The sequence below is a fragment of the Sarcophilus harrisii genome, chromosome 3, assembly GCF_902635505.1.
Source record: "Sarcophilus harrisii chromosome 3, mSarHar1.11, whole genome shotgun sequence".
Taxonomy (NCBI): domain Eukaryota; kingdom Metazoa; phylum Chordata; class Mammalia; order Dasyuromorphia; family Dasyuridae; genus Sarcophilus; species Sarcophilus harrisii.
Genome location: NC_045428.1, coordinates 9,522,999 through 9,541,753, shown reverse-complemented (window position 1 = coordinate 9,541,753; position 18,755 = coordinate 9,522,999). Strand labels below are relative to the sequence as shown.

The following is an 18,755-nucleotide window of genomic DNA, read 5'->3' as shown; positions in this document are numbered from 1 at the left end:
TCCAGGTCTGCGACTTGGATCCAAGTATAGGTAAAGCAACAGAGTTCTGCCTCAGTGATCATAGAGAGGCCCCTGTAATCTTCTGATCCCTTAGCATCTATGGATTGAGAGCTATAGAAGCAGCCACTGCTGCTGCTAATTCACTGGCTCCCAAGGCCCATGTTTGCTGGGCTGGGGTCTATGCCTTTTGTCTATCCCTCTCTTTCACCCTGGTCAAGTAAACCTTTCCTGCTGACCTCTTAAGGTCATCACCCAAACAGACTGAATATCTTTCCCCCCATTCTCCTTCTCTCCTGGTTTCCTCAGTTCTAGTAAGGTCACAACCATTCTTAGGTTCTCTTTTGTTTGTAACTACGGAGTCATCCCTACTCCTCCCTCTCTTCCTCAGCCGACAGATCCATCAGCTGCCAAAGCTTGGCAGCTTTCTACCTTCATCATGGCTCCCACATCAAATCACAATCATCCTAGTTTAGGCGCTTAGGAGGAGAGCATCAGGGTGGCACAGTGAGTAGATAGAGGGAGTTAAGGAAGACCTCAGTCTTACCTCAGATACTTAATAACTTGTGACTCTCAGCAAGTTACTCACTTCATCTCTGTTTGCTTCAGTTTTCTTATTTGTAAAATGGGAGTCATAATGTCGCCTATTAGTGTTTCTGGCAGGATCAAATGAGTTAATTGTAAAGTGCTTGGCATAGTGTCACAGCCTGACACTTAGGAATTGATCAACAAACCATATTCAGGTGCCCACCTTATGTCTTTCAGTCATTCCCGTTGGTTTGAAATCCCTTCCAGTCTCATCATACATACTTTATTCCACTTACTCAGCAATAGAGTCAGGCTGTCTTTTTTCCTGCTGCTCCTCACACAGCATTCATGCTGAATGCTTAATAAAAACTGTTAATTGATTACTATGTAGAGTGCAAAAAGCAAAGTCAAACAGAAAATCTGAAAAAAGGGAGAAGTCTCTACTCCACAGAGCTTCCATTCTCTTAGAGGATCCAGTGTGTCAGTAGTTGAATGATTACAGGATCATTGAAAGAAGCAGAAAGTCCCTTCAAAATGGTAATAGAAAGATTTTAGCAAATGAATTAAGAAGTAAAGAGTCTTCATATAAACTGCAATTATATTACTTGGGATATAACTGACATGAGAAACTTAACCATTTTGAAAATATATTTGAGGGCTTTTTTGGTGTGATTGAATGTGATTAAAAGTTATAAATGATTCAGTATAGTAATGAACTATAAGCAGTATTGTGTATGAGTCCTCTATGGTGCCTCATAGTAACGTTCTGCTACTCATTAGTATTGATGACAGTAATTATTTTGTTTTTCTAAAGGAGTGTCTCTTACATAATGATTCCTGCAGGCAGCATAGTGACCTAGAAGGGTCATATTTTAAGGTTATTTATTTGAATTCCTTTGTCTTTTGTTAATTTTGTTAAATACTTTCCAGTTATATTTTAATCTGATTTGGCTGCACTTGGGAAACGTGTTGCTGGCCATGTTTTATAACTGGGCTTCAAAATAACTGATGGCCATTCTGGTTTTCAGTCACTGAATGGTGATCATCCACCTAGTCTATTCCAGAAGTCAATTTTACTTTTTCATCATTGGCTTCTGTTTGAACTGCCCAGCTGTACAAACTGCTAGGTTGTTGATCATGTGGTGCCCTAGAAAGCATCTTATACCCAGGAGTCATTGGTCTTGCAGGCTCACACAAGAAGTGTGTACTTATAGTAGCTGCATGGATTAGCCTTGGAGCTTCCAGAATGGGACTTTGGAGCAGAAAGTCAATTTTTACATCTTTGATAAAATAAAGATCAAAGTAGCATCTCTCTGGGTTGTGGGAGGTCAGAAGTGAAAAATCTTTCTTTGAATAATTTGCTAATAAAAATAATATTGCTAAGTAAAATGATACAGTTAATGAGATATTCATTAGTTATTCTCTTAAATATTAAAGTTTCTGAAATACATGATCATATTTTAATTATTTTGTAAATCCAGTGAGAGTTGTTTATCATTATGCCCCAGTTATTAATGCTGTGATACCGTTGCTTTGAGGGGCGATGGGACATAAGATGATTTTTTATTGTGGAATGATAAATTAATGACATATAAATTATTAGAATGATTTCCTCATAACTTTTACAGCTTCTCTATTCTGGTGATTTCTACAGGCACATTGTTATACAATTTGACCATTCCTGGGACCCTTGTTTGATAGCTAGACTTTTACTTGCAATATTATTCTTCCTTCACCTTGGGGTGCATTCATGTGCAGAAATGTTCCTGACTCCAGTCTGACTAACCTTTAAGTGCATGAAGACTTTGAAGAGCTTTTTTTCCCTATACACACTCATGTCTCATCACATTTACTCTGAGCTTGAACCCATTGGAAAATGTCTAAATTAAGTACATGAGATTTTTTTTGGGTGATGAATGAATCTGCTTACTGGGGTGTTTCTGGATAGGATTTAATAATTCAAGGCAGCCTGGCATAGTGTCTGTAGTGTCCCAGTTTTGTACCAGAAAACCTTTATTCGAAGCCTGATTTAGACATTTGAGCTGCTCTGGGTTCTTGATAATACACTTGCTGCCTCCCTGGAGGTCAGACCAAGGCAGCATGTGCCATCAGGGAACATATCCTATCCTGGGAGTCAGACGAGCAGTCCTCCAGCCCCATCATCATGTACTTAGAAGCTGTGTGACCAAAAAAGGTACTAAGTGTCACATAATGCTAAGCAAGGAGATTAAGAGTTATTGAATTTAAAATTAACTATTTTTTTACATTGTTTCAAAAGTACCCAGTTAAACTTACTATTTATATGTCTATAGAAAGTAACCTTCGGAATTTAAAATTATTTTTGTCATAGGCCCAAAGAACACAATGCTTCGGTTAGCCGTCAAATTCTTCCCGCCTGACCCTGGACAGTTGCAAGAAGAATATACAAGGTGAGGTTGTGATTTAACAGGTTTAAAAATGAAAATAAGAAGTGTTCAGTGGATCTGGGAACAGAATTAGTCATTGTGACTAGTTAGACAATTATATTTTTAAGCCAAATATTTATGATTCAAATGTCCTTTAAAATAAAGTGAAGTTGTTTAGACAGTGAAATGTTAGGACTACATTATGATTTTTTTTCCAAACACCTTTGCTGTTAGATTGATTAGTATCATTTTTAGAAGATGTTTGTAATTGGAAAGACTAGTAAATCTATGCCCAGAGACATCACATAGGCCTGATATGTCTTTATTTTTATAGCAAGATATTCTTAAAAAATTTTTTTTAATAAAAGAGGAACATTGGTCTGGGAATCAAAATGCATGAGTTTTGGGCCTATTCCTGCTTCATATAGGGCTCATGTCTTCTCTCTGGGACTCAGTTTTCTACTTAATATTTGAAACAAAAGGTTCCAACTAAAAAAATATGCATGGGCCTTTCATCACACTGTTGAGACTGTTTGGAAAGTTGCTTTTCGCTCCAATGATGGCCTAACAAGAAAGTCTGAGAAGTTTGGTCCTGGCAATGGGATAACCCAATAACCTGCTTTTCGTTGTTTCACTGATTACTGTAGATGACTGTAGGATAGTTCTCTTTAGGAAAAAATATTTTTGAAAATAGAAAATTATATCTTTTTAGAATCGACTTTAAAATAGTGGGTATTAAACTGTCTTGGAAAACACATTTTTTTTTTTATTTAATAGCCTTTTATTTACAGGATTTATGGAAAACACATTTTAATAAGAATTTTGTTCAGATGATGTCAATATTTTTTACACTAACAGAAGGAGTTAGGCGTCACAGAACAGGCCTTTGACATCCCAGTTTCGGCTAGCTTCTTCCTACCTGCCTATTTCTGTCGCCTAAAAGACCTTTAGAGAATGACAAGCTAAATAAAAGAGACAAGTCAGGCTGAATGAAAGATTCAGCAGGGTGGGGAAAATACCATCTTCCTTTTCAGGCCTACATCTTTAAAACCATTTACCCAAACTTTGATATCCTAAAATACAGACATTAGAATTGTTCTGTATAATGTTGAAAAAAATTAAAGGGCTATATAAAGCTGCTTGCTCCCTAAAGATACTAACCCCTGTTAAAGTGGGAGCTCCTTGAGGGCAGGGAGTGAACTTTGCATACTTTATATCCCTAGTGCTGAGGCAACACTCAGCATAGGCTTTAGGTGTTTGACTCTTTACTATTTAATACTGGTGAAAAATGTCATCAGATTCTCCCAGGAAATGTGATTAACCTTCATGTCCCTTCTAGCTTCTTTAAATTTTCTAATTTTGTTCCTGGAGCCCGAAATTTCCTTGTTTCGAGTGAGAAAAAGTTTATACTTGTTTCTCCTTTTCAGAATGATTAATTATTAGTAAGGTGGCATTAGTGAAAAGAACAGTTACCTTCTAGTCCATGTCACCTCCCTAGGATTAACAATTCATATTTCATTTTTTATAAACTTTGAGGGATTAAGATTTTAAAAAGAGCAGTAAAAGACAATCTTACTTCTTTTAAGGTGATTGAAATACGTACTATTTAGAACTAAATTTTGTTCTAGGGACTTCGTGACCCTGAATTTATTGCTTAGGAAAGTGTTTAGCTGTATATTTGATGGATGCTGAGAGCCTTGCTCTCTTCTCTAGCAACAGAGGGCTTTCTAGGGGAGGGATCCTGAGAATCTGGTTCCAAAGGTCCTGGGCATGCTGCCGAAGTTGGGATGGCCATCTGATGACTGACTGAGGCTCAGCAGCCTTTGCTTGAGATTGCTGCCACTGTGGCAATGGTTTTTTATGTGGAACAAAAGTCCACACATGTTTCCAAAGCTGCTTCTGAAAGATGATGCCCCATCTGAGGCTGCTGGGCCTCTGCCCGGCCAAGTGGATTTCCAGTTTTTGTCTGATTTGTAGGTGCTTGTTTGTGGCATGTGCCACAGGGCACTCCAAGACCACTCGTTTGGCTGAAGGTCATCCACCACGTCCATTGCAGGAGGGCTCCCTGGGAGCAGATGGGATTCAAAGTTTGTATCTAAAAGTAATTTGGAAAATTGTCTCTCCTTAGATATTTGTTTGCCTTGCAAATCAAGAGAGACTTAGCTGAAGAACGACTCCTCTGCAGTGACAACACGACTGCTCTCCTCACTTCTCATCTCTTGCAGTGTTAGTATTTTTCCCATCACTACTTTTATGTCTCTGGGGCACAACTGCACCTGAAGAGCCCCATGGCCACTATATGTGTGTCATAAGGGAATGCTGCTGGTTGGTGGGGTACAATTACCAGATTATTTAGTGGAATTGCCTGGGGCAAGAGCTTTTGATTAGGATCTGGGGCCTGAAGCTCTCTGATACACTCAACTCTATAGGTTTCACTTTTTGCTAAAACTATTTTAGAAGTATGATCCTTTAGTAGGCTCCTATAGCCTCCTAAAAGTCAGGTCGTGATCCAAAGAGGTAACACATTGCGAAAGAGATGCCCCCCAGATTCTAGAGTGGTGGTCCCTTTGATTACTTTAGTGAAGGAAAGCATAAATCCAAGAGGAAAAAGGGAAAGTCAGTGTTTCTCCAAATCAAATAGAAAGTAGGATCTTCATGAGAAGTAACAGCTATTTCAAAATTGAATTTGTTGTAAACATAAGGGAGGACAAAACTGAAAGGTGGAGAACAAATGCCTGTTAGAATAATCCAGTTTTAGAGGAATGATCAAGACATCAGTCTGAGGATTTGAATCAGAGTAAAACAAAGATAATTTCTGTAGGTTGAAAGTAAAGGGGGAGACGGTAAAAAGTTGGAGAAGTTTTGGGGAAAGAAACCTTGGGGTTGGCTTCCCTTGCTGTCCCTCACTACGGTTAGCAAGGATTCCTTCATCCTGTTGACAGCCCAGCCCCTTCCCTGTCTCACGAGCTTTGGTAAGAATTGGACCAGAGGCTCGCCCTCCTCTGGGCTTGGGAAGGACACTGGAAGCCGACCCAACGCTAACAGAAACAATCTGTGTGGGGCACTGCCCCAATGTAGATGCTGTTACAGAGATGAAAAGGAGGTGATCCCTGCCCTTGTACAGCTTGTGAAAACATACATAGAAATAGAACGACACCATCCATGCAAAATAATGCCCAGAGTGGGGCTGGCACAGGGCTGGGGAAGGCTCAGGTTGGCAAGATGAACCAAATCCTTAACTTTCTAACCATGGTCTTTGTGTAAAGTCTCTCAGCCATTTGTTTGGCATAAATTTCATCTACTGGTTCTTTTTCTGATTTTTTGCTTACTGTTTTTTTAAAAAACTTCAAGTTGTTTTGTTGGTTTTCCTCAGCTGAGATAGGCGACTATGAAGAAACAGCAGATCGAGAACATCTTAAAATAAGTAAATATGTGCCAAACCAAGACAGTCTTCAAGAGAAGATAATAGAATACCATCGACAACACATGTAAGTAAAGCAGTTTTTGATTCTTGAATGTTACTATTACACTTATTAATTAACCACAGAGGTGGATGACAGCTACTGGAAGGTTGTTTTCGTGGTCATAATCTGTACTGAAAGTGAAAAGACTTTGGTTGTTTTTGTCACAAAATCAGGGTTCAGTTTGGGGGCAGAGCAGGAAGTGAAAGATATAAAGAGAAAAGTCAGTAAAAAATCAGAATCAGTAATCATTTATTAAGCTCCCACTGTGTGCCCGGCCCTGGTAATAAGACTGCACATTCTCTGCCCTCGATAAGGTGAGAAGGTGAGCGTTTTGGGTTGATTTTGTCATCTTGAAGAATATTGAGTTTCTGGAGAGAACAAAGTCCAGGAAATGAGTAGAAGGAGGCCTTGGAAACCCTCCTTACACAGATGTAGGGGACTTATACAGAGCTTTGCAGGGACTGTAGATGGGAATATCTTCACCATTCAGGAGGGAAAACTGAGGCTTGCAGAAGGGGAGAGCAAAGTATTTGGAGTTAGCCAGCTCCAAGTCCAGAACGCTAACCCTTTTGCAGCACTGCTTTTATAAAAGTCGTCTATGGTCAATGCACATTTATCACTACTGTTTATGGATCCATAAATTGAGCCTCAGAGTCCTTGGGGAGTCTCGAGGCAGGGCTCCCCGGGGTCCACCTGAAGGCCACATGATTTTGTTCAGGATTTGGGAGGGCAGGGATGACCCTCAGCAGTAAGACCCTGGGCATTCTCCTCTCTGGGGAAGGTCTTATGCGGCTAGAGTTCTGTGCACAGTGCAGCAATGTTGCTTTCTCTCTGAGCTGAGGTTTGGGGGCCCAGGAATCAAAGGTGAATTTATACAAAGTTGTAATAACCCCATTTTGTCCATCAGCAATCGAGGCAGGATGCTGCAGAAGGGTGCCACAGAGACTGGAGAGAGGGATTAGGGCCAGGATGTGAAACTGACCTTTGGTCCTCAGTGGGAGAGTAGAAAGGACACAGTCCCTGCCTCAAAGAGTGATTTTGTTGGGAATCAGTTCTACTCAGGGTCCCAGAAATAGAACATTTGTCTCTATTTGGGACAAGGGGAGACGAAGGCAGCCATGGCTCTTTTTCAAGAAGAAACTGTTAAGACCAGGTTCATTTTGCAGCTTTCAGTGCTATCGAATTTGAAACTGAATACTTTTATTTTTTTGAGGCATTTGGGGTTCAGTGACTTGTCTAGGTCACACAGCCAGTGCCAGTAAGTGTTAAGTCTGAGGGCAGATTTGAACTTGGGGCCTCTTGACTCCAGACCCTGTGTGCCATCTACCTTCCCCAAGACTGTGAATACATGTTAAAATTATTTCACGTTAGAGCCTCGCTTTGTGCTCAGACTGTGTGTCAGCCGCTTCTCAGGCTGCTCTTGTGTTTAATCCACCTTCTCAGGTCTCTGACTGTGCCAGCTGGGCAGTGCCCTATTATTCTTGTAAACCTGGATATATGTTTTCTACTTTTAGCAGCTCCCCAGGGAGAGAATCCCCCTTGATTTTGTCAAGTCTCATTTCTGATATTTCCAGATATTTTCTACTTGGTCTTGCCAACATTTTCTCCTTTTTCAGTTAAGACCACCTGTAGCCGTCCAAATTGGTAAAGGGCATTCTTTTTGCTGGTTCCAAGCTCAGCTGAATTCTTAAGATTTTAGAAATAAACCTTCCACCAGACTATTTCACATCAGAACACTTCTCCAGCTTTTGGGTGAAAGTGGTTCATAATAGAAAATGAAACATTCATTTCTTGTTTGTATCCAAGTTTGCCCTGTTAGACCGGGAGCTTTGTTGTTGTTGTTGTTGTTGTTTGAATCCCTGGCACTCAGCTCGGTGTTTTGGACAGAGTAGGCACTTAATAAACATGTATTGATTGATTGGAGATAGTTAGTAGAGGAAAGGCAGTAGCATTAAGGAGAACCAGAGAAGACTTTCATGGCAGTTGGCATGGAAGAAAGCCAAGAAATGGGGAGGAGGGAGAAGTGTGTGGTGGAATAAGCCCTGAATATGTCCAGAGTCTGTCGAGGGGGAGGCCAGTGTCCTGGATTGCTGAGCACATGGGAGGAAGAGAGGGAGTTATGACGAGGCTGGAAAAACAGGAGAGAAGGTCAGGTTGTAAGGGCTCTGGATGCCAGAGCCTGCCTTTGGGTTTGATCTTGGAGGCGATAAGAGACCTGGAATTTATAGAGCAGGAAAGCAACCTGGTCAGAACCTTCCGGACATTGAGTTCTGTTCCTTACCAGTGGCTGTTGGACTTGATCTTTTGCTTTGGTGTAGTGCTCCCCAAGTGTTAGGGTATAATCTACACCTTGGCTTTCTAGCCTGATGTATTGATGGGAGAACTACTTTTCCCTCTAGGGGGAGCTCTTAGTTGTCTCTTTTTAAAGAGCTATGTCAGGCAGTGATGTAACCTGACTTCTCCAAAGATTAGCTAATCAGTCCCTTCTTGGTGAGCTACAGGGTAATAATATCTCCCAACTGTTGCAACATTTCCTCACTGTGGGAGTTTTTCTGCAGTCATCTACAAACATTCTGAATACTAAGTGACTCCTCAGATAGCTAGTTGCTTAAATAGACAACCATGGTCTTTCCTGATAAATTATGGAAGACTCTTTTACCTATTTAACCTATTAAAAATAGGTTATTTTAATGTTGTACTAAAAATTTCATTCATGTTTTCTTTTTCTCCCTGTTAAAGCGGCCAAACACCTGCTGAGTCAGATTTCCAGGTACTTGAAATTGCTAGGAAGTTAGAGATGTATGGGATCAAGTTTCACCTGGCTTCTGATCGAGAGGGGACCAAAATTCACCTTGCTGTTTCTCATTTGGGTGTACTCGTATTCCAGGTAGGTTTTGTAGGGGGAGAGGTGTTTAGTGGTTTAAAAATAACTTGTCTTCAAGTCTAACTTTTTTACATATCTCATAGATGTCATGGTTTATGCTTGTAAGTTTACTATATAATTTGAGTTGAAATCAATGTCACAAGTCACCCAGTGTGCCTATTTGCCCAGTATAGGAATTTCTCATGAGGATTTTTTTTTTTTATTTAATAGCCTTTTATTTACAGGATATATACATGGGTAACTTTACAGCATTAACAATTGCCAAACCTCTTACCCCCGCACCCCCTCCCCTAAATGGCAGGATGACCAGTAGATGTTAAATATATTAAAATATAACTTAGATACACAATAAGTATACATGACCAAAACATTATTTTGCTGTACAAAAAGAAATCAGACTCTGAAATATTGTACAATTAGCTTGTGAAGGAAATCAAAAATGCATGTGTGCATAAATATAGGGATTGGGAATTCAATGTAATGGTTTTTAGTCATCTCCCAGAGTTCTTTTTCTGGGTATAGCTAGTTCAGTTCCTTACTGCTCCATTAGAAATGATTTGGTTGATCTCGTTGCTGAGGATGGCCAGGTCCATCAGAACTGGTCATCATCTAGTATTGTTGTTGAAGTATATAATGATCTCCTGGGCCTGCTCATTTCACTCAGCATCAGTTCGTGTAAGTCTCTCCAGGCCTTTCTGAAATCATCCTGTTGGTCATTTCTTACAGAACAGTAATATTCCATAATTTTCATATACCACAATTTATTCAGCCATTCTCCAACTGATGGACATCCATTCAGTTTCCAGTTTCTAGCCACTACAAAAAGGGCTGCCACAAACATTCGTGCACATACAGGTCCCTTTCCCTTCTTTATAATCTCTTTGGGATATAATCCCAGTAGTAACACTGCTGGATCAAAGGGTATGCACAGTTTGATAACTTTTTGAGCATAGTTCCAAACTACTCTCCAAAATGGTTGGATTCGTTCACAACTCCACCAACAATGCATCAATGTCCCAGTTTTCCCACATCCCCTCCAACAATCATCTATTTTTTCCTGTCATCTTAGCCAATCTGACAGGTGTGTAGTGGTATCTTAGAGTTGTCTTAATTTGCATTTCTCTGATTAATAATGACTTGGAGCATCTTTTCTCATGAGGATTTATTACAGTTAGCCTCTGTTTGGACACTTCTAGATACAAGCCGCCCTAAACGTTTTTGCAAACTCATTGTATACAGTTGAATAAAAATGTGCTTTTACTAAACCTCTTAATTGTGAATCAGATCCTGGTAATAAAGTTTAGCAAGCATTTAATCAGTGGTTACACAAGGTAGGTCTCAGTTCTGATTTGTGGTCTACCATCTTTCATCTGACAGCAGCTCAGCAGACCCTGCTTTTCCAGCGATTTCTTGGGTGACATCATTCCTGACTCTTCACTCCATTCTTTTTTTTTTTCCCCTGCTGAGGCAGTTTGGGTTAAGTGACTTGCCTAGGGTCACATAGCTAGGAAGTATGTGTCTAAGGCCAGGCTGGTGCTCTATCCACTGCGCCACCTAGCTGCCCTCCTTACTCCATTCTTCATTTGTCAATATCCCCTGTAAAATGCCCTTTCAGTTCAGTATTGTAGATGTTCTCTGGCCAGTTGTATGTTTTGGTCCTCTGCTTTCCAAGAGAGAACCATAACTCTCTGGATTTGGACCTTGTGCTTCTGCCAGTGAAGCATAAGATTGGGTCAGTATTTTAAAGTTGTTTGATTGTGGTCACCTCAGATCCCTGGTCTTTTTCATACAAATTGCTGTACTGTACCTGTTATTGATTACTTGAGCCCACATTTAGAATTTTGTATTTATCCTGATTAAATTTCATCTTGTAGGTTTGGGCCTAGAGTTCAGCTGTCAAAATCAGTGTGTGTTCTGATTTTAACATGTTGATTTTTGTTATATTTCTAATTAAACAAGAATATTGTCCTTTTTTCTTGAAGGTGATGTTGCTGGGCTGCACTTGAACATGTACATTGTTTGCACGCTCATTTCTCATTTATGGGTACATTCTGTTTAGTACTTGAACATAGTATTGATTTACAGTAGATACAGGCTTAACAATTAAAAGGCGAAAGACAAAGTGAGTTATGGCCAGAGCTGATTTAATCATTTCAGAAAGATCAAGAAAAGTAATTTTTAAAAGACAACATTAGTTGGGTTACAGTAAATTATTAATAAATAAAATAAACAAAGGTATAGTAATAAATCTGAATGTTAAAAGCTTTGACACTTTGTTCCCAATCTGGGAGGATGAACCCTAACTCGGGGACCACAAATGTTTATTTTCTTCATTCTTTCTCCAAAACCATGAAATGTCTACCAATTACTCCTTTTGATTTAGGGTGGAAGTTTAGACCTTGAGTTAGTAATTTTCTATGTTTAAAAAAAGAAAAAATTGAAGCAAAGCCAGCAGCTGGAAGTAATTTCCATGGGGTCCCTTGGCTGTTTTGGCAGCTTGCTTAAGAAGGAGCTGAACCTCCTGGCTTTTACCATCTTTGAGCATCCTGCATAAGACCCCTCCAGGCTTGGGGACTGGGACCCCCAGAGTAAAGCATCATCCAATTAAAACCCTCAAGAATGCCTTCATTAAAGAAGCAATTTTGTGGCTCAGTGGTCAAACAGCAGATAACCAGCTGGGAGGCTTCTTTTAGCTTCCCCTTTGGTTTCTTCAGTGATCAAAGGCTTCTAGAAATCAAGCCAAGCTATAAATCTATCTCTGCACATGTACACAAAACACAATTTAAGCTGCTGTTTCCTCTCCCTGTCATGACAGAGAATCAATAGTCACAATAACTATAAAGTGCATTAGTTAAAGGGTAGGGAGTCTCTTGGACTCCAGAGATCCCTTGAAAACTGCCTTTCCCACACAAGCTGTTGTCCCTATTAATGTCACTCAGTTCTGTCTCCTTGGGATGTAAAACTTGGAAAAAGTATTTTTCTTGAAAATAGAAGGAGCTCCCTGTGGAAATTGTGCTTTTATTTTCTAGGTCCCTTGAAAGACAAAACAAACATAGCATATTTTAGGATTGGATGCAAAATTTTAACATTGGCAAATATGCACTAAATATTAAATTCTGCTAGGATGCAAAACAATAGTAGTTTTCAGTCATAAGCCATTTCATTGGAAAACCAGTGCTTTTCTTTGGCTCTAAAAACTGCAAACTAGGCTGGTTAAAACGTGGTTACTTAAATGTGAATATTATTCCTTCCCAATTGTCTTTCATCCATACGGCCCCCTCCTTTATTTTAGTACTCAGCCACCTCCTCCTCAAAGAATTCACCTTTATGTTTGCCTTAAGATTATCCTCATCTTCCTCATTTTCTTTTTTCTTTTTTAATAATTATAACTTTTTATTGACAAAATCCATGCCTGGATAATTTTTTACAATATTATCCCTTGCACTCACTTCTGTTCCAACTTTTCCCCTCCCTTCCTCCACCCCCTCCCCCAGATGGCAAGCAGTCTTATACATGTTAAATAAGTTATAGTATATCCTATATACAATATCTGTGTGCAGAACCCAACAGTTCTCTTGTTGCACAGGAAGAATTGGATTCAGAAGGTAAAAATAACCTGGGAAGAAAAACAAAAATGCATACAGTATACACTCATTTCCCAGTGTTCTTTCTTTGGGTGTAGCTGCTTCTGTCCATCATTGATCAATTGAAACTGAGTTAGATCTCTTTGTCGAAGGAATCCACTTCCATCAGAGTACATCCTCATACAGTATCGTTGTTGAAGTATATAATGATCTCCTGGTTCAGCTCATTTCACTCAGCATCACTTTATGTAAGTCTCTCCAAGCCTCTCTGTATTCATCCTGCTGGTCATTTCTTACGGAACAATAGTATTCCATAACATTCATATACCACAATTTACCCAACCCTTCTCCAATTGATGGGCATCCATTCATTTTCCAGTTTCTGGCCACTACAAGCAGGGCTGCCACAAACATTTTGGCACATACGGTCCCTTTCCCTTCATTAGTATCTCTTTGATCTTCCTCATTTTCTTAACAGGCCAGCTGCCTCCCTCTGATTTACATCTCTTTGTATTTGAGTAATACAAACAAAGGCATTTGTAACAAAGGATTTCAGCTATAAAGGGAAATATCTTGTACACATAATTAGGCAGTTGAAGTTTTTTTTAAAAATCTGTGATTTGGTATGTTTTATATTATTTTCCTGATTTGTAAAATTATATCTTTCATTGGCATTTGATTGATATAAAAGAGAGACTGTGTGTGTGTGTGTGTGTGTGTGTGTGTGTAGATAAATGCTTATTTAATAGCAAATTATTCTTAAATAGTTTATTTTTTTAAACCTAGGGGAACACCAAAATTAACACCTTCAACTGGTCCAAAGTCCGTAAATTGAGCTTTAAGAGGAAAAGATTTCTTATTAAGCTTCATCCAGAAGTTCATGTAAGTGTTACCACTCTAACCTCGTTGTCTTAACCTTTTCCTTACAATCCAGAAACATTTTGCTGAAAAGTCCCCCCCCCAAAAAAAAAATTTTCCCATAAACATCTGCTTGCCTGATATATAACATACAGATATTCAAAATCACTTCTAGACTTGAGTTAGAGAGATGTGGATGTTCTTTGATTGAATTACTCAGATGAAAACATTTATTGAATTAATCCAGATCACAACTACAATTAAGAATTTATTCCAGAACATCTGAAAAGTCTTTCGGAAGGCAGAATCAGCATCCTTTTATCCATGCATCTGTGACTGAGAAATTGTTCTGTATTGTAAATTTGATGATCACCCAAAGCAAGCACTTTGTTCATTTTCAGACTTAGTAAAAGTTGATGAGTCAAAGGACTTAATAGACTTCAGAGGGCATTTGACTGCCAGTCCTGTTCTTTGGAGGAAAATCACCTCCTTGAAAAGGTTCCCCAGGAGTACCATGTATGTGTGAATGCTCCCAGATCCATTGTCAAGAGCAGACAATCAGTAAAGAGCCCAGAGCTGCAATTGGGCTGATGGGTTGTAGATAATGTTGTGAAGGGATTTGTGTTGCTCTCAGCACTGGGACAAGAATAGCTCTCTAGACTGGCCTTTGGAACAATGGGTTCCATCCGAGGTTCAGGGAGAGAGAAGATGGTAAAAGTCAAAGGTAGTATTTATCTAGCTGTGTACTTGCTTTTTCAATATGCACTGACATCGAAGCCAGTCAGTCCCTGAAGAGAGCCAGAAATGCAGGATTGCTGGAAGGAAAAAGACTCACAAATGGCATTTTTCTCACTAAGTAAAAAAACCCAAAATAAGACTGTAGGTTTTCTTAGGGTTGCCGTAGTAGAGAGAGAATGAGAAAAATTATAAATTAATTTTTTCAAAAAACCATTAGAAGCAATTGCATTAAATTTCAGAGTATTTAGCAAAGCTACCTTTAGTATCGACATTGTTGTTTGTCCTTCCTTCTTGAAGAGGACCAGGGAGATGCTGCCATGACATGCAAATGAATTGGATTGAAGCAAGGAAGGTCTGTACAAGGTCACCTGCTTCACTTTCCCCTCCAGAGCCATCTGGGTCAAGTGGCCAGATATAGAGATCAGGAGGACTAGAAGTGACGCCGGATGCAACAGGAACCCTTGGCTTATTTTGAGCTGGGGTCTTTAACAGGTCTCAGTTTGACTGAAGCTGCACTCATTCAGTGATTAAACTTGGGTAGAACTTGGTAGTAAAACTTCACATGAGGATGAATCTTTTTGGAGAACAATATGGAAATAAACTTTATCATTAAAATTCAAGTCTTCCATCTGACTCAAGGATTTCATTCATAGAAAAAAAAATTGCCTTTATCAACATAAAGTAGCTCCTGGTTTCAACATGCCATACAAGTTGCCCCAAGGCCTGTTTACCTGGTCAGTATTATGAAGAGAAATGTGAACCTAGTCTTTTTTTGACTCTGAGGCCAGTTATCCTCAGAATACCATGCATGCCTAACAATTGGAAACTAGCCACGTAAATTACAATTTTTGTAATATTAATAATGACAGTGACTATAAGGATACAGAAAAAGAATAAAAGTGATGCCAAACGATGAGAACTAGAATAAAATGCATACATTAACTGGAATTGTTTATTGTTAATTTTTTTTTCTTCTCTTAAGATCTACATTATGTGTACAGGGCTTTTGTATGGTTATAAATAAGTCCATTTGCCCCCATTTGTTTTGTTAATAAGTTTGTAATTTTAAAAATGTGTGACTCAGCTTTACAATCTTATCTGTACAATTCAGTTTTTATCCTACATTAAGCAAACTTTATGACAATTTTTCACTTTATTTTTCACTTTTATCATCTCTTGTGGTTTGCTTCTTGAAATTACTTTACTGTGTGTTTAACCCTTTCTTTCTTAATGAGTGACTTGAATCCTTGCATTTTGTTTCCAGGGCTCATATCAAGATACATTGGAATTTCTCTTGGGGAGTCGAGATGAGTGTAAGAACTTTTGGAAGATTTGTGTCGAATATCACACCTTTTTCCGACTTTTTGATCAGCCCAAGCCAAAAGCTAAAGCTGTTTTCTTCAGCCGAGGGTCTTCATTCAGATACAGGTAGTCTTACTGGTTCTCGTTCCCAAAATTGCTGTAAGATACTAGGGAGATGTTTGTTGAGAGAAAATAGTACTGCAAAATATGCTCCGAATGCGTGTAAGAAGTGTGGCCATGGAATATATTGGAGGGTCCATCACTGCACACTTGAGCTAAGATTTTCAAAAAATGACTTCACCAAAATGACAGAATCAAGATTGTTCCTTGCAGGAAGGGCTGGGAGGGCCTTGTATTGGGAACATTGATTACCGTAAAGTACGGGAAATGTCTCATGTTCAATATCTGAACTTGTCCACAGTGGGAGAACACAGAGACAGCTGGTAGACTATGTGAAAGACAGCGGGATGAAGAAACAGCCTTATGAAAGGTGAGTCCTGGCAGAGCATGGGCTCTGTCCTGTCACTGCCTCCCTGGGGCCCGCCTCGGCCTCTCCTGTCCCCCTTTTCTTGTCTTTGGTTGGTACCTGCCCCACACCCAGCGTCAGAGACATGCCGGGAAACTCTGCCCAGAAAAACCTCACACGGGTTCATCAGGAGGTAGACAGACTGAAAAACTTGCCCAGGGTCACACTTCAGTAATAAGTAAGTGTTTGGGAAGGACTTGAACTCAGGTCTTCCTGGTTTGAGAACCAGCTCTGTACCATTATGCCTTCTAGTTGTCTAGAGATGTGTTGTGTGCACTTGTGCCTGACTCTTCTTGATCCCAGTTGGGGTTTTCTTGATAAAGACAGTGGTAGGCTATTACCTTCTCCAGCTCATTCAGGCTCCTCTCTAAGACTGTAGAACACGTGCCAGGCTGCATCACTCTTCCCTCTACCAGTTTGCTTTTTTGGTTTCTTAATTCCTTCTAGCATTGTTCAATCTTCTCTGTGTGTTAACAATCTGAATTTTAGTTTTTCATTTTCTACTTGGACCTCGTAAACCTTTCATGGTGGTTGTTTGAGAGAAATAGGTAGCATGGTTTCATATGGAATGTTTCTTAATGGATAATGTACATGCGCTTCCTTGGGCAAAACGAGTTAGTAAGAAGAAGAGGGTTCATTCTTATAACAACTTTTTCTTTGTTCTACAGAAGGCACAGCAAGGTTAAAATCTCCACTCAAACTTTGAATAAGGATTTGCCAAAACAGGTGAGTCTGGCTATATTTTGTTCCTAACTGGGTCAGCACTGGTATAGTTCATTTTTTGTGCATCATTTGTAGATCAGTTCTATTACATTTTTGGATTGGAATTTTCACTTTTTTCAAAAGTATTTCTGCCCTTTTTTTGGGGGGGGGGTTGCGCACATGGGTTTTCTTGTTACCTCCACTTTTGTTATGATCATGAAAATTTTACACTGCATTACCTCATTTTAAGTGATTGCTTTTGAAATTAATTTGTCGAAAGGTATTTAAAATACACTATATGGATGCTTGTGATTTAGGTACAGTTTGTCATAAATCATAGTGTGGAAAGAAAAAAACCAAACGCAACCAGACTTTAAACCAGAAGTTTTTCCTCTAAAGGATTAACCCTCCAATTTATGTTTGATTTGGTCTATGCTATGGGTACTTTCCTTTAAAATTGACAAGCAGATCTGATGACTTACCAGAAAGCACACGTGTTGCTTTCTGCCTGTTAGTCAGGATCTTGTTCATTTGAAATGCACGATATTTTTGTTCCTGACAGAAACAACCCCCAAATCTAGACAATTGTCTCCAAGATTGAATAAACATTTCCTGGGATCAGATCACTGCAAGTTTTTATTCCTTTCATTAACCTGATTTGTCAGATAAAATGAAAGGATGTGATCAAAAACTATCTATGAACTTATCTTAGGTCAGTAAATCATGTTATTTAGGGTTTCAAATATTGAATAAAGTTGTAATAGAAAGTTGCAGTTTTCAGTGCGATTGTTAAATCAGTGAAAGTGTTTTGAGATGTTTGAGAAACGATTTGTTTTCTTAAAATGTCATTTGCTTTTTGCTTTTTACAATTTTGATTCCCAGAGCATCTCATTTACCGAGGGCTTGAGACTTTCTGGTTCACCGTGTTCTACAAATGCCTCCTTGTATTCAGCCCCTACCTCTTCTGTGACCCCCGCTGACCTGCCCGTTTGCATGGACAGCAACAGTTCTTTCATGGTCTCCAAGGCACCCTCTGTGAAGAGCCCCGTAGCAGAAAGGAGCAGTGTCACATCAGCTGAGGAAGCTGACAAGCAAACGGTCCAACTACAGGGATCTCCAATACTCCACTCATTTCAAGGTGTTGGGTCTTGTAATGTTGCGAGAAATTACAGCTCCACTTGTCTGGGTGCGCAGGCTAGGGGTGACTTCACTCTGGCTCTGGAGAGGGGGAGAGGGATGACTTGTCAAAATGACAATGGTGAGGATGACTTGACCACAGGTGGCTTCATTTCCAGTGTCGAATATCAGTGTAACAAGCATGGCGGCAGGGCTGCTCCTGTTTTCACATTGACAAACTCCCAATTACAGGTGTCAGAAGAATTTATTGATGATGACCCAGCCGAGATCTCCTTTTTTGCTGGGGGCTCTGAGGCATTTTCCTATGCCTATGGTTGTTTAGCTTTGCAGGAAGGCCTCTCCAAGCAGTGTCCCCACTCTCCATCTTCCCCTAGCATGGGTCTCCCTCAGCATCTGGGCTCAGGCCAGGCCAGCCCAGACAGGTATTCTATGGAAGCCGTAGACATGAATTTGGAGGAGGATTTTGAATTTGAGGAAGGGAGTGATTTCAATGGCAATGAGCGGCCATCAGGCACGTCCGAGTTATTTGAGGTAAAAGCCCGAGCCAGCAGAATGCAGAGCCTTTTGAGCCCCTCAGAAACGAGTTCCCTAATTAACCACCAGTCAGAGAGCAGCTCTCTGAACGTGCCC

At 39.8% G+C, this 18,755-nt stretch overlaps 1 protein-coding gene across 9 annotated transcripts in view; it reads left to right on the top strand.

Annotated features, from left to right (window-relative positions):
• FARP2 (FERM, ARH/RhoGEF and pleckstrin domain protein 2) overlaps positions 1-18,755 on the top strand; it is a 99,208-nt gene that overhangs the window by 43,532 nt on the left and 36,921 nt on the right. For all 9 annotated transcript variants that reach the window (XM_031957460.1, XM_031957464.1, XM_031957463.1 and 6 more), the window contains 9 exons: positions 2,876-2,954; positions 5,059-5,156; positions 6,304-6,418; positions 9,134-9,281; positions 13,649-13,744; positions 15,723-15,886; positions 16,182-16,250; positions 16,955-17,012; positions 17,871-18,126. In XM_031957460.1, the coding sequence (XP_031813320.1) occupies positions 2,876-2,954; positions 5,059-5,156; positions 6,304-6,418; positions 9,134-9,281; positions 13,649-13,744; positions 15,723-15,886; positions 16,182-16,250; positions 16,955-17,012; positions 17,871-18,126 (1,083 nt within the window). The remainder of the gene's footprint in view (positions 1-2,875; positions 2,955-5,058; positions 5,157-6,303; positions 6,419-9,133; positions 9,282-13,648; positions 13,745-15,722; positions 15,887-16,181; positions 16,251-16,954; positions 17,013-17,870; positions 18,127-18,755) is intronic.